At 41.7% G+C, this 16,547-nt stretch overlaps 1 protein-coding gene across 2 annotated transcripts in view; it reads right to left on the reverse strand.

Moving 5' to 3' along the window:
- Nucleotides 1–16,547, reverse strand: part of Adamts18 (ADAM metallopeptidase with thrombospondin type 1 motif 18) — a 145,144-nt gene that overhangs the window by 67,306 nt on the left and 61,291 nt on the right. The window contains exons 3-7 of one of the 2 annotated variants that reach the window (XM_076915918.1): nt 9,605–9,887; nt 7,373–7,566; nt 7,073–7,156; nt 5,204–5,363; nt 3,050–3,155 (exon numbers count right to left, since the gene is read on the reverse strand). In XM_076915918.1, coding sequence (XP_076772033.1) covers nt 3,050–3,155; nt 5,204–5,363; nt 7,073–7,156; nt 7,373–7,566; nt 9,605–9,887 — 827 coding nt within the window. Of the gene's footprint in view, nt 1–3,049; nt 3,156–5,203; nt 5,364–7,072; nt 7,157–7,372; nt 7,567–9,600; nt 9,888–16,547 lie in introns of both variants that reach the window. The other variant, XM_034522883.2, reaches the window with a different exon arrangement.

Genomic DNA, 16,547 nt, shown 5'->3' on the forward strand with positions numbered 1-16,547 from the left:
TCAGATTATAATTGAGTCTCCTCATAAAAATATCTTTACAATGTAATGATGAAACCCATTCAAAACATATGAGAGAAAACCAGAACTTCCCAGAGCTCAGCCTGTTAGAGAGCACTGTAAATGATTTCTGAACACCATTCTTTCTATAACATTAGAATAATAAATCCCTTTCCAGAAAATAAGTATTATAGTCTCATTTAAATGTGTTATATGGCAGGCTGGAAAGATGGCTCAGTGTTTAGGAGTGCTTGCTGATTTCCCAGAGGACCCAAGTATGGTTCTCAGCACCCATGACATCAGATGGATCACAGCTGCCCATAACTCTGATACCCTCTTTGAGATTCCCTGAAGACCACACATGCTGTTCCTAATTGGTTTCAGGTCTCTTTGCACGCAAAGCAAATGCGTTGTCTCTTGTTGACTTAGGAAGTGCCACAAAATGCATCTGCAGCCATCTTTGAAAAATATTCATGAAAGCAAATTTTGTGATGTTTCTTTCAAGAGAGATGTTTATGTGAATTTATCATGAATTTAAATTGTTCTTAATCTGATCATTTAAGGATATAGAATCTGCCTCTTAAGAGTATATTCATATAAGCAGCTATGGAATTATAACTATGGGAAAAATATATTATTATTATATAGCTAGCTTTTGAAGTTAGGCTCTAACAAATGAGGATGAATATACAGGACTTTGCTCTGAGCTGTGTCTACAATCTAGACATTTCTTTGCTAGTGCTCTTTCCAATTTAACAAGCAAGTGAAGGGTGGCTGTATACTGGATGGTTGTCAATGAACTCCCTGGGACTTAGAAGTGACCATCCCCAAAAGCATATTAACTAATCTCAAAAGACATTTGGCAAAAGCATTTTTGCATTCTTAGCTTTGCTAAATTCAATTCTTTATGCCTAAGCAGGGAGCGGAGAGGATTTGTTTGAGAGACATTCTTTCTAAATATTCTAAAGCCTGTGAATTAAGAGCAAAAATTCCAGAAGGAGAGATGAGGAGTGGAGAGATTAAAGCCATTGTTCAACGAGAGAAAGCTGCTTAATTAGAGCCTCACTGGAAATTTTTGGGGCAAAAGAAAATCCTATTTGAACTCAATTTTGAGTTTCAAAATTTTTGCAGTTTCAAAAGTACTTTAATTAAGTCTTTTGGAAGATACTTCCCCCCCCCCCCCCCGTTCATTTCAAAAGCCCTCCCCAAATCTCAGCAACTATCTGCTTCACTAACTTCATGCCAGAATGGCCAAATGCCAAGGTCTGGTCTTGAAGATGTATTTCATTTCTGCACATTTTGTGTGTTCATGTGTGCACGCACATACTTGTATGCACACCCGTGTGAAGCCCAGAAGTTCAGCTCTGGTAGGGCTCCTCGGGTGCTCTTCACCTTTGAGGTGGCATCTCTCATTGGCCTAGAACTCAAGTATTAGCCTCAGCTGGGCAGCCACTGAGTCTTGCACATCTAGCTCCTGCCTCCCTCAGCCCTGAGATTACCAGCATGAACTTGCACACTCGGGAGCTGAACTCAGATCCTGAAGCTTGCATAGCAAAAGCCCTTACTAATCAAACTCCCACCTAAAGCTTGCATAGAAAGAGTCTTACTAATCAAATTCCCACCTCAATGTTCGTTCATTCCTCTCCTACCTCTAACATTTCCCTTTAACACTACCTGAAGACTACGGCTTCTTTTCCTTGACTAGTGTATTAGATTTGGGGTTTATATAACTTTTACTCATAAGCAAGAAAGGTTACATATTTTTAATACCCAGCATTTTGAAAGCAATTCAATGTATCATTGCACTAGTGGGGGTGGATTTACATGTTAGCATGATTAGTTTGGTAAATGCAAAGGATGAGCTGTTTTTAGGATGGGATGGCTGAGGTCTTTAATTCCAATACTTGGAAGGCTAAGGCAGCAGGGTCACACATTCAAGGCCAGCCAGGGAAATTTCCCGAGAGATTGTTGCCACATAATACACGTTTAAAAATGAAGGGACTGTAAGACTCAGTAGCAGTGACTGTGCTAAGCATAGTAACTACACAAAGGGAACAAAAGTAGAATGGGCTTTAAATGTCTTCACCAAAGGAAAACCTTAATGAAAATAAACAATTGAGAAGACAAGAGAGTCAGGTAAGTAATGTGGGGTTCATTTGCAAACCCAAAACCTTAAATGATGTAACATGTGATGTAAACAAACAAACAAACAAAAAACAATAACAAAAAACCCCACAGACATTAATGACTGGTCTTTACTGAACGTGGGTGTGCACATGAGTACATTCATATAGGGGATAGCCTTGGGTATCATTCTTTAGGCATTTTCTTTGCTTTGAGGCAGTGTCTCTCACTGTTCTAGAATTTTTCAAGTAGAGTAGGATGTCTAGTCAGTGATCAAGTCTAGTATTAGTGTTAGAGAGCTGTCTCCATATTGCTGGGTGTGGTGGTTTGAATGAGAGTGATCCCCATAGGCTTATATATTTGAATGTTTGGTCCCTAGTTGGCCGAACTATTTGGGAAGGACTATGAGATGCAGTCTTAGTGGAAGAGATGTGCTCCTGGGCTTGGAGGTCTCAAAAGGCTACGCCAGGCCCAGACTTTATCTCTCTCTGGCTCCTGCCTACCAATCAGAATCTCAGCTTTCAGTTACTGCTTCTGGGCCATGACTGCCTGCTACCATACTCGCTGCCATGCTAACCATGGCCTAAGCCTTTGAAGTGCTTTCTTCTCTAAGATGCACTGGTCATGGTGTTTCTTCAGAGCATTAGAACAGAAACAAAGACACTTGGATTACAAGCATGCACCGCCATCTTTGGCGGTTATTTTATGTGCGCTCATTGGATCAAACTTGCGTCCTTATATTTGTGCGGCAAAGAGTTTAGCAACCGAGTCTTCTGTCTGCCCCTAAGTCCTTTTGGAGTCCACAGTTTGAAGCTTTATACAAGACGAATCCCATATCATTGATTAGATCGGCGGTAATCATTAGAGGAAAGTCAAAGGATGACTTGGCCAATTTCCATAAAGAGTAGTGAATTAAGAAGTCACTCACTTGTGCCCTGACTCATGTGCGATGGTGAAGGCAAGACCAAGTCCTGTGTCTTCATTGATGGTACAGCTTCGGTACTTACTGCACATTCCACTGATAGGAGCAAATCCTATTGAAAGATCAATTTCAAATATTAATACTAATTGGATATATACATATAGAGTTTAGTGGATTAGTGCATTTAAGGGTTTTCCTTTTGGCAGAAGAGTAATAAATGTCTTTATTGTCACAAAAATGTATATGACATCTAAGTTTATTATTAGAGTAAGAGAAATTGATATAGCAACAGTTATAGCCAGGTATAATGTTATCTTAAGAGTGTCTCTACTGTCTCGGGGTAGGATATACTTTCCAGTTCTTTCCTGATCTTCCTCTGAAGCAGAAAACATAAGCATACCCAGGTAATATGGACAGATCAAATTCACTTTTCTACCACTCCCAATGTGGTAAGAGTCTTCATTCTCCAAAGTTACCTCCCTGCAAGAACAGTTACACAATCATTCCCATCATCCCTTGCTTCTATCTTGATCAACCTTATAGTGCATGAATGTCTTTCTTTCCAGCTATGTCCATTAGAGCATGGCTTGGTGACCACACAGGGTTAAATACATACTTGTGAATTGGATGCATCCTTCTCAAATGCCAAGACATGAATGAGATTATCCGGGCAGTCTAATATGCAGGCACACATATGTGTCATGGGTGACATCATCACTTAACTAATATGTTACTTACACCAAATGACAAAGGTAAGGAAGGACTGTAGACTAGGTGATAGAGGTCACAGAGATGCTAGATAAGGGGAGGGGACTTGGTTAATGTGTGACTCACAGTGAGGCTGACTTGGTGCCTAGCTGACTGTTTCTAGTCTTGCTCTCAGTCCTACCTATAAGACTGGATATATAAAAGCCCAGTGTTTCCTAATATATGGTGTTTCTAATACTTATTTAGAAAAACCATATATTGTACTATATGTATATATTCTATGTATAATGTATATGTATAATGTATATGTATAATGTGTGTGAGTCTAAATTTCAAATTAGACTCTGAGACTCAGGCAGTTGAATCAGTTTGCTTTGGGCAGCATAGTCCTCAGCCTGCAGATTCCCAATGAGTGTTTGAATGTTTACTCCTGCATGACAGGCTCCTTAAAGCGAATGACCTATACAGCAGATCAGGGACTGATTCCTGGTGGCATGCTTGCTGTGTTCAAGCCTCTGTTTATACGTTTGTCTGCGGTTGTCTCCTCAGCATAACTTCATTAGAGAAAGCTCCACTCATTGGCTTAGACACCATCTGCAACTGGTTTCTCGCTAACATATCTGAGGTGAGTAGTTGCTCCTTTGTGGAACGGAGCACATTTACTGCAGAACCCTCTACAGCAAAAGTTTGCAGACCTTGACATGAATAACTCAATTTGTCCAAAAACCAAAAGCTCAATTCCTACTATGAGCCATACTATGGAAATATAGCAAGCAAGTAAATGATACTGTTTTATGGTAGATGTCTTGTGAAAAAAAAAAAAAAAACATGGGAGAATAGAATCCTTCAAAGTCAAGGATCTTGCTAAAGAAGACACCAATGACCAGTGACATGGTGAGGCGTGACAACAGCCAACATTTCTTCTTCAGCTTTCCAGTTGTAATGTATATGTATAATGACATGGTGCTTACGGAATGATCTAAACCATGTTTAGTCAAATGACTTTCTTCACTTCACTGATCATCAGCTGGGGCAATACCAACTGACTGATACACAGATGTGCCATACCACAACAAATCCAGTAATGCAGAACACATTCACCATGGAACAAGGAAGCTATTCCACAATTTAAAGACTTAAATACAGTGAAGTGTCACATAATGACCTCAGGCAACAGTGGGGTGTTTATACAGTGGTGGTCCTGTGGGAAAATAGTGTCTAGGGATGTCACAGCCATCTCAGATTCTGTGAGTACACTCTGAGATGGCTTCACAGAAACATTACCTAAGGACAGTTTCTCAGAATTTGTGATGGGCGGTAAGTGACACATGAGGACATCAGTTCCCTTTGATGAGACTCAAAAGGGTCTCATCCATCAGAAAGCTGTCATCAGAAAGTTGTCATCATCTCCTCCTTGCTACTAGGTGTGCGTGAGAGAAAGGCATACCATACCTAGTGTGTCACATGGTTCGTTCTTCCAGGAACAAATGTCAAATCCTGTGAGGAGGATGGCGTGGTCGTGCCTCTTGCCATTCTTCCCCACAAGGGCTGATTGCCACTGACAGAAACTATTTAGAGACTGGTCTGCATGGTGATTGATCAGCAATCCTCCCTATGGGAAAGGTGCAGGGATTAAAGAGTGATGATTTTACCAGAGGAGAGAAGGTTGAACCATTGTCGCTATGGAGACAAATGCAGAAGTATCATGTTTCTAGGGGAAGTTATCAGTAGGGAAAAAAATAAAGCCACTGAGCTAAGCTCTACCAAAAAAAAAAAAAAAAATCTAGTTTAGGTTAGTATAAATTTTAAAGTAAGCTTGAGTTTTCAGTATGTACTTTCTTACTATATTGTTATAATAGAAGTTGTTAATTTTTATATATATTTATTCATTTTGAAGTTCAACAGTTTCTTCAATAAAGTGTGACAAAGACAATGTCCGTAGTTTTACATCTCTGTGAAGGTTGGTACTTAAGAAGCTACAAGCAATCAATGACACAATATAAGTGTACCAAACAGCAAACCATTTACCAGGCTCTCAAGAGTAAGGGATTAGGGCTGCAGAGACAACAGCTCAGAGGTTGAGAGCACAGGCTGCTTTTCTGGAGGACCCATGTACAATTCTTAGCATGTCACAACAACACACAATTGTCTATAACTCCAATTCTGGAGGACCCAACACACTCTCCTTGCCTCCCTGGGTACCAGGCACACCTATGATACACATATACACATGCAGGATAAGCACCCACACAATCAAATGAAAGCAGAGAAGACAGAAACTATCCTAAAATGACCATTTTTCAAAATCTTTGATTAGGCTAAACCAATTAGTTGGGTCAAGTCAAATGTTTTAGACAATAATTTTGTTGGTGAATCAGGTTGCTGCTGGCTTCAGTATACATGAGCAGTTTTTGAGTGGCACACCAAAGCCCAAGTGTTTTACACACACACACACACACACACACACACACACACACACACACACACACACACACACATCTTTCTAAAATTCTAGGATAACTCCACAAATCGAAAACCCCTGTAACTTTCCACACCTGGGCAATTAGATCCCTTTTCTTCCTCTTCTCTATGACACTCTGCACTTCACATTCTTTATTGGGGTTGGAGTTGAGGAGGACAAGCCTCAGGGGCTTTGAAAACTCATCTGCCTAATTGGTGAGATCATAGGGAAAGATCCAGTTTCCAGATCCAAACACTGCAGAGCAGGCAACACTGTGCTATTTAGCACGTTATTATAGGTTCTGGTTTTGCAATTTGCCCAGTTCCTGTGCCGTGCACCTCACCATAATCAATTCAAGGCAGTTTAAGGCTCCTTTGTTTATTCTTTGTCATTCCTAAATTGGTGCTTAGGAGACCATAGACTTTTATGATGGATTCCTTCTGGTAAATTCTCAAAATATGCTTATGTATCCACCTTGGTGTTGGTTGGTACATCTGAGCTATAAAGCTCAATTAACCCTAAAATCTATGACCAAATTAACCTTTATCATAAGGACTAACATATAAGAGTACTTACATTTTGTATATTAGCAACATTATATTTAATATTTACACACAACTATTGATATATCTATGAATATATTATCTAGATTAACATATGAAGGGTTTTTTGTGATGATTTAGCTCAATGACTGGATTGATGAGTCCCTTTTAGACTGCACTTTCCCTGATGAGATGGTTGGTATACTTTTAGAAATGAGATTCAAATGACCACTTCATGCATTGGTATACAGTAGGTATTCAATAAATGCCTCTGGAACAGCAGAACAAATGGGTGAATAAACGAAGTTTGCCACTTACAGGTTCTTCTTCCAACAGAATTAGGCTCACAACCACAATGTTTATGTCGCTTCCAATGGTCCCATCTTTGAACAGGCTAGAAACCTGTTGGGACAATTAAGACCACATACAAGTTTTTAAAGATACAATTATACATGGAGAGAATCCATCAGACATATTGATATGGGTGTAGGTTTCAATCTTACCAGATACAAAAGAGATTTTCTCACCATGAAAAATTTTCAATTAAAAAAAAAATATTGTGGGTAAGTGTGAGCCATTCTTAGGGGTATCAAGAGGGTTCCTGACAATGCCACTTACCATGTTCATGACTGTGAGAATGTATGTGGTGACGTCATCCTTGCCGTGTTTCTCCACCATCTTTGCATCTGCCACCACAAGGGTCTCCACGTTGAGACCCTTTTGGGACTTTCCAGCTGATCGTCTGGGCCGCCCTGTGCCTCCATATTCATCAAAGCGTAGATAGGCATCCTCTGAAGGAGGCCTGGGGGCATCTGCGGGAGACAGAAGAACATTTGGAAGGAAGATCAGCAGAAGAAATCTGGGTGACATAGGCTGAGAGAGATGGGGAAATGGGGAGGTGACACTGGGTGTCACTGTTGTCACCTGCCCTGGGGCTTTGCACCTGAGATTCACTCAACAGATGCTTAACTACCTGAACGGGTGGGCTGATGGACAGGTGGACAGATTGGTAGATTCAGAAATGTTAAAAATGCTCAGGTATAAGTAAAAGAAAACAAGCTACAATTTTAGTTGGCAGACAAGGCAGGTCAGCAAACACCAGTGAAGGAAGGAGAAAAATCTGACTTTTATCCTTTAATGGAATATATTGACTCTGTAATACCAACAACCAAAGGAAATGGCAGAAACACAACCGTGTATAAGCAACAGGGCCAGCTCCTGTTTGTGTGAGGAGCCCTCATCTGTGTGTGCTGAGCAGCGTGGGACCTGGTTGCCATCTGTGGCTCCCAAGTTAGCGGAATGTGGCTGGTGAACATAAGGATCAGATTCTTTATCACATAAAAAATTAATATTTAACTTGGTCCCGGAAAGAGTTCAAACAGCTCTGAAGCAATAAAGTATCTAAAATCTACCTTTCCGGCATTAAATCTTAGGAAGTCTATATACAAACGAAGTACTTCCAATGGAAATTTTGTTATTGGAATCGACACTGTGTTATAAGAGTAAATTAATTACCTCTCCAGAATACAACACGAAAGACAAAAGCCAATCCCCTTGTAGTAGTTTGTTACACGGTTTGTAATTGAAGATGATAATGTTTTATATGTTAGAGTTAGATAAAATGTTACTGTAAGTAATTTGTTTTAAAATTTTTGTTATTTTGTTAACATATGTTATGACTGGGGTGTGTGTGTGTGTGTGTATGTGGGCATGCATGCACACACATGTGGAAGCCAGAGGTTGACAATGGGTATATCTTCCTCCATCAATCTCAATCTTACACATGGATGCAGGGTTCTCAGTTGAACTCAGAGCTCGTCAGTTCAGCTCCTCTAGTTGCAGTTTTCCCAGTAGATCCCACTTCTACTTTCCTCATGTGCAGAGATTACAGGGAATTTGCTGGGAGAAGAATCTGGCATTTACACGGATGCTGGGAATCTGAACCCTGGCTCTCATACCTGCATAGCAAGTGCCTCATTACCCTGAACCATCTCCTCGGTTCCTGCTTTTGTTGTTGATTTTTTGTTTTGTTTTGTTTTGTTTTGTTTTTAATCTCCCACACAGCCAAAATGGCTGCAAACACCTGATTCTCTTGCCTTCAGCTCCAGAGTCCTTGGATCACAGGTATACATCACAGTGTCTGCCTTAAACTAGTGTTGGACAGAGTTGGAAAATGCAAACTTACTCTTGGTTCTTATCTATAGGACCTTGCTGGTCTAGAAAAGAGAAAAGGAGACTGGAAATACAGTTTGGCTGGTTTGGAGCTTTACTGAGCATAGTTAAGGTTCTGGGCTTGATCTGGGGAGCTCATTATACAGGTTAGGCTAGCCTTGACCCCGTAATTCTCCTGTTTTACCCTTCCAAGCACTGGTAGTACAGGTACCCACCACCGGCTTACAGGACACGCCTAAGAGTTCCTCGACTCACTGGCCTCTCCCCGTCAAGAGCCAGTATGCCTGAGAAGTCTCTTCTTTGGGTCTCTAGAAGGGACACATTCAGCTGTAAATTTATCTCTGTTTTTCTTTTTTTCACTATAGAAAGCTGAGAACCCTCCCTAAAATCACAGAAACTAAAATAAGATTAATATCTTTGGTTAAAACTGGGAGATGCTGAAAAGCCCCCCTCTCCCTCCCCCAAGAAAAGTCCTGTATATACATCTTTCATAGTTGAAGATAGGAGAGCCACTCCTTCAGCACGGGGTCTGCCAGTCCTTCTGCTAGGCAGCATCTGAGAACAAACTCTGCACTCTGCGCAGACTCACTGACCTACTCCATCAGCGAACCCAGCTGCCCCCAAGACTACCCGTTGAGGCCCTCTTCAGAATAGGACAAGGAAAGTCTCCTTACATACATTTCTTGCGTCGTCCACAAAAATGCTGCTTTTGCCACCTTCGATGGCGGTACTCTGTCTCTTGGCTCGGGGAGGCAGGGGGAGGGTGACTTGGGGAGTGGTCAGGATATGTCCGCTGGGAGCCAGGGTAGTCTTGGTACCGCCTGACCCTCTTCTCTGCTGTCCTTTTGTACAGGACGTGAGGATGGTGGCCTGCAGGCGAGCTGTAGTTGTGTTCCTGGGCCAGCAGCTGAGGTAGCGGTGAGATGAGGAATTCATTGTCTCGTGTCCTTATCAGACCTGACTAGAAAATCCAAACACAAAGAGCACACTCATGACTCCATGCGTTCGTTGCCTTCTCCTGGGTTGATTCTTGCATCTTTGCATTGATTACTTCCTATGAAGAGGCACTGTGTATAATGCTTGCTACCTGTTTGCCTTTTTAAAATTGTGTGCGTGTGTGTGAATACATATGTGTGCATTCGTGTTTGTGGAGATCAGAGGACAGTTTATAACAGGTAGTTCTCTCGTCCTGCCACACAGTGCCATGGGACTGAACTCATGTCATCAGGCTTGGTGGCAAGCACATGTACCATGCTAAGACATCTTACTGGCCTAGCCATGTCATGTTTTCTCTGCACTATTATATGCTGCTGTTATAATTCCAGTTTTACACAGGAGATGACAAAAGACTAGGTGGGCTGGTACTCTGTCTCCTAAATCTATGTTAATCAAGAAGAACCCATCAACTGTATTTTCTCAAATGTATTTTATGGTAGTAGAAGGTTCAAATACAGGGCCTTACACGTGCTGATTTTGCCATGTATCCCTTAGGCTATCCGGCGAGGCTGCCAATATTTCATGTTTTTATTGATTTTATTTGTATACATATATGTGGTATATGTATACATGGTTGTGTACTTGTTCATGTATGTGTGTGTGCTTGTGCATATGTATGTATATGTGTGCATGTGTATGTATATTTGCGCGGGTGTGTGTGCTTCTGTATGTGTATGTGTGTTGTTTATGCATGTATATGTGTGCACGTGTGTGTGCGTGTGTGCGCGTGTGTGTGCATGTGTGTGTGTATATGTGTGCATGTGTGTGTGCTTCTGCATGTGTATGTGTGTTGTTTGTGCACATGTGTGTGTGCTTGCACCTGTGTGTATGCTCCTTGCATGTATGTGCAGGCCAGTGAAGGAGGATGCTGGGTACTGTCCTCTATCTGAGACCTGGAGCGAGGCTTGCAGTCAGTAAGTCCCGAAAAATCTTCCTATCTCTATACCCAGAGTGCTAGATTACAAGTACATAAAGCTATACCCAGGTTGTTATATGAGTGCTGGGATTTGAACTCCAGTCCTGTTGCTTCTAGAGCAAGCATTCTTACCCACTGAGCCATCTCTCCAGACCCTAGAGCAGTGGGTTTCAACTGTCCTAATGCCGTGACCCTTTAATACAGTTCATATTCTGGTGATCTGCAACCATCAATTATTTTCATTGCTACTTTATAATTGTAATTCTGCTATTGTTGTGAATCACAATGTAAATATCTGTGCTTTCCGATGGTCTTGGGCAACCCCAAATGGCTTGCTACCCATGAGGAACTGCTACCCTAGACGGATGATGTTAATAGGTGTTTCTGAAGGAGGGAGCTAAGGGATGTCCTGCTTGAATGGCTTTGACTGGTAGACACAGATGAGTCCTGAATGGGGTGGTGAATATAAAAACAGATCCTGCCTTATGTAGCAAGAACGAGGCTTTCTCTCTTGATTTCCTAAGTGCTAAGTGACTTACAAGAATGGCTGCAAGAGGAACCTCTTAGACTAGACACTTAGATTGTCTCTAAGTGGCGGCTGTGTCATGTCAACAAAGCATCACTTAGGATGTCAGCTGCTGGGTCCCCTCACGGCTCCCTTAGCTCCCCATGAGCATGCCCACTGGGGTTCAAGCATTGACTGAGGCATGCAGATATGCTGTGCCTTAGCACCAACAGGCATCTCAGACATGGCGATATCACTGATGAGGCTGCTTTTTGCTTTATTCAATTTATGAATCTGTGCATGAGGCCGCCTTACCTTCACATGCAATGAGGGAGACTTGGATCTGCCTTGACCACCTTGCAAGACAAGGCAAAAAAAAAAAAAATAAAAATAAAAAAATAAAAGGATGGCTGAAGTCCTTCGTGCTGTTTAGGCTGTAGTGCTTCTACAGTGATGACTCAAAGAACTAGCACATGCTCACTGAGCACCTGCCGTGTCCCATATAACGGGCAGGACACACCACACAACAGTGCAAGGGAACTGCAAAGCATGGAGTTGGCTGGCTGGGGAAGTGGGGGTGTTGGAGCAAGGACAGCCTGCACAGGAATACAAAGTCAGCACCTCTGCTCGGCTTTAGGATACAGCGGGGTGGGGTGGATGACTGACGTTGGAGTCTAGCTCTCTGTCAGAGTTCAGCTTTGCGTTCCTAAAAGAAGCCCCAGAGTACATGATTTGTATTCTGGTTTGGTTCCATTGTTTTCTGCCCTGTCAAAAGTTTGCTGACTCCTGAGAGGTTACATCATGGATTATTGATATATCTAGGGCCTGGGGACAGAAACAGACGGCTCCATTCACCAGGCACACGACTGCGCACCTAAGTCCTCATAGTTTCTAGGTACTGGCATTTATAAAGGGAACACATAGTCAACAGAAAAGAGACTACATTCATGTCTTCACGGAGATTAGGAGAAGGAATAGTATTACAAGGTGGTAATTGGGCTGGGGAGATAGTTCAGTCATGAAAGTGATTGCCATGCAAGCATAAGACCTCGAATCTGAGCCCCAGAATACCATGAAGACATTAGCAGGCATGGTGGCATACCCTTGTCATCCCAGAAGGAGGATCCCTAAGGCCCATTGGCTGGCCTGCCAAGTGAGTTCCAGACCAGTGACATAACCTGCCCCAAGAAACAGAATGATGACTTCTGAGGAAGGACAGTTAAGATTGTCCTCTGGCTTCATATGCGTGGTCATATACACGTACCCTCTCACACATGAACACACAAATACATAGAGATTGGAATAAGCAAAATCTCACCATTCCAAAAACACTATCATATCCCTCGGACAAATCCCTCAGACGGACATACCATTTGCTGTGGTCTCCCCTCCTACACCTAGCTCAGGTTATGCTACTAGAAACTTCCATCTTTCATCTTGACACCTTCTACTTTGTCCCTGACACCACCTGGAATTCTCATCAAAGATAAATCAACATATATAGTGCTCTCTCTCTACCACCCATAGGTTGCTGGCTCCATAAATCCCCATAGTCCCCACTGACTTCCTCTGTCCCCAGTCTCTCTCTACATCGTTATAAACAGAACATCTCTTTTTCTTTTTCATTTTGAATGTCTTTTCCCACAAACTGACTGTTTGATAAGTTATTTTCTTCCTTTGAAAATTTCCAGTAACTTCTTTGACAACCATCAGTAAGTGTCTCAGACCCATGCACATTATGGCAGAGCTTCCTCGGATTTTTTTTTCTTTAGCCAACCAGGTGGTTAGTGGAATGCTGTGAATGCCAGGCGCTGGTGCCTCGGCTGCTCTACCATGTCTTCAGAGAAGCTTTGGCATCCCTCAGAGAAGGAGACTACCTGTTCCCTTCCCAAAGGATCACAAACCACATGGTCTGTTGTCTCCCCATCTCTCTCCAATGAAAAAATAAAATCCAAGTCTTTCTGCATCTAATATAACATATCTGTAATAATACGGACCACACAGGAAGCCCCAGGGTACTTTGCATGCTAACAAACAACAAATATTTGTTTCTTAGTCAACAAACATGTGTCAGAGTGGGGACTAGGCTGAGAGCAGGCCATCAGGAGAAAAGAAGGAAACTTAGGCTTGGGAAGTGAAGAGAAATCCCAGCTGCAAGAGCAGGTGGAATCCTGGGTTTTTGGTTCCTGTGGGGAATACGCTCCTCTAAGCCACATGGGCCCCTCCTCTAAACTACATGTAGACAAAAGACACCATTTGCAGCCCTCCCTAGACAGAGGCATTATTGAAGGAAAAAAAAATAAATGCCTCAAAAGCCCTCCACCTTGCCGGACTTCCTTACTTGGCTTAACTAATATCCTCAAAGTCACTTAAGTGCCTGGACTGGACTGACGGGTTTGAAGGTTTTCTTTTTTCTCACCAATTCACAAAGACTCTAGGCTGCTCAAAGGCAGAGGGGGCATTTCTGTGTTGAGACATTGATAAACTGGTCATCGTGAGGCAGGACAGAAAGATGTGGGCAACTAACAGGCCAGGGGGAGGGGGAGAGGCTCCCCTCCCTAGAGTCTGGTTGAAGCTTCTTGCTGGTTGAGAGGCAAGGATCACAGTGGACTTTATTTGCTGTGAAACAACGTTGCGTTTATAGAGAGATGTTGTAAATTTGGGGGTTAAAATAGCAACATTGCCCATGAAGGCCTCTGTCCTTCCCTGGCTTCAATTTTCCAGGAGTCTCAAAAATCCCTTTTACACTAAAAGAAATGCACGGTGCCCCCTTAAGGGCAGTGGTTTTATCTTATCAGATTTAATCCCATCAAAGGAGCCCCTGGAGCCTTCCTTTAATCCCAATTATCAAGAAAGAGGCAGGAAAGGGAGGGGGGTTCTTAGCAATCCTTTGAGATGTAACTTAAAAAACACCCAAATTGAGTTTGTGGGTGCTGCTCAGACACTCAAGCAGGACTCCACCTTAAAAAGCCCACACCCACAGGAGTGGACCTTACCCATCCCCCCATTACTTTATATCAATCCTCATACTTCAATCTATGTTAAAACATTCTCCTAATAAATAAATGCTGGTTGTACTTTCTATTGGGTCTGAACTGCTTTTCTATACCTAAGTCTAGACTCCGGCTTCTCCTGAGTGGACATCTCTGCAGAGAACCCTTCAGGCCTCTTCAGGAGGGAGTGTGAAGCTGTCTCCTGCTCACTGCCCACTTCAGCTGAAGGGCCTGTGTTGGGGCAAACACATTGGACCTACACACTTCAATTCAGCGTAAAGTGTCTAAAATAATTCTTTGTAACGATAGAAGAATTGCACCACGCTAGATAATTAAGAAAAAGAGAATATTCTTTCCCTGGGATCTGATGAAAAGCAGTGTAATCCGAGCAAAGACACAAACTATAGTCTAAAGATACAGGCCCAGTGCATCTAGATTGAATCATCTATATCTTGAGAGTGTGAAGTCTTTTATACTTAACTAAATCAGTGCAACCTTCTACCTAAATATGGTGAATAAAGTGGATTGTCGTTTCCTGTGGCTTCTAATTCAACAGAAAAAAAAAAAAAAAAAAACCCACAGAGGAAGCTAGTAAATATTACAAATGAAAATAAAATATTCACTAGTATGCAGGGTGCAGTGTTTCTGGGAGGGAAGACTAGGATTCTAATGAAAATGGGACACACACACACACAAAAAGAGAGAGAGAGAGAGAGAGAGGGAGAGAGAGAGGGGGGAGAGAGAGGGGGAGAGGGAGAGGGAGAGGGAGAGGGAGAGGGAGAGGGAGAGGGAGAGGGAGAGGGAGAGGGAGAGGGAGAGGGAGAGGGAGAGGGAGAGAGAGAGAGAGAGAGAGAGAGAGAGAGAGAGAGAGAGAGAGAGAGAGAATGGCAAGCTTTTCTGAGGATAGTGAAATTCACTGAGACCAGAAGATATTTCCTGATCTAGACAGAGAAACACTGAATGGAATGCAGTAATGGCCTCACAGAACTAAAGAGTGAAAAAGTGGGGGGAAGCAAGGCAGTTGGGACCCAAGTGACCTGCAAAGCCAACAAGAAATACAGTCTAAGAGTCCCTGGACAGAGAGGACAGGAGAGGGCTCCAGTATACTGAGCTGGTGATGTCATAAACTATGGAAGGTGAAGAATTTATCAAAATAACAAAGAAATGAGCAAAACAAAACGGTATATTAATCAGGAAAAAGAAAGATAAGTACCCAACTGTCTCTTCCCTCCACTGAGAAAGGCAGAGACGGTGTCAGGTGTGGCGCCCCCTACTGGATTCTGCAGAAAGACCAGCATGCAAGGCTTATTCCAGTATTGTTTGCTCTGTCTCAACTGTAAAGAGACAGACTAAACCACTAAATTTAAAAATAAAGTAGATGCTAACCATAGGCCAATATACTATTTTTGATACTTTATCCTTTTTTACTTTAGATAATTAATATAAGCCAATAATTTTTTTTGAAAACTATGAGGACTACATTAGTCAAAATTAATATTAAACAGTTCTTCAGACCAAAAGAAAAAAAACATAAAAATTTTAAAAACCAATATATTGATGGTTAAATTAGTAAATTTGTGATTAAAATAATAAATATATTAATAGCTCATTTAAGAGATGCTCATGTTTTTAATCAAACCTTTATTCAATAAAACTAGTTAACTACATGTATATATGTATATGCATGTATATTATATGTATATATTACATATATTTCACACACATCATTTATATATTATTTTTATACTTAAAAATATTAGATATATATTTATACATATTAAATCTTCAGGGAAAATACACATGTGTATTCTCCAAAGATCAGATTTCAATTCTCTTAGAAGCTTTAAAGATAAGAAGAAATGGAAGACTTCTGATAAAGTTAGTGGTGACCGGGCACTTAGTTCATTTTTGAAAGCTCGGTGTGAACAGCCTTAAAGATCAGTGATGTTAGGAAGTTATAAGCTCCCTTTTCCATTTCTATCCCTGGGCCTTTAAAAACCCATCCTCCCCCCAAACCTAAGAACACCTTAATAGACTAATGATGTGCTTCAACTGAAGCAGAGCTATGGATGAAATAATTTCCCAGACCTTAAGCAAATCTCTTGAATGGCAGTACTAACAGCCTCACTGGTAGTATCATTCCACTTCCGTTTTTACTGACATGTAACTGACGTGTATAACCGATGGCTCCCAGAAGAATGGCTGGAAACT

The sequence above is a fragment of the Arvicanthis niloticus genome, chromosome 18, assembly GCF_011762505.2.
Source record: "Arvicanthis niloticus isolate mArvNil1 chromosome 18, mArvNil1.pat.X, whole genome shotgun sequence".
NCBI lineage: Eukaryota > Metazoa > Chordata > Mammalia > Rodentia > Muridae > Arvicanthis > Arvicanthis niloticus.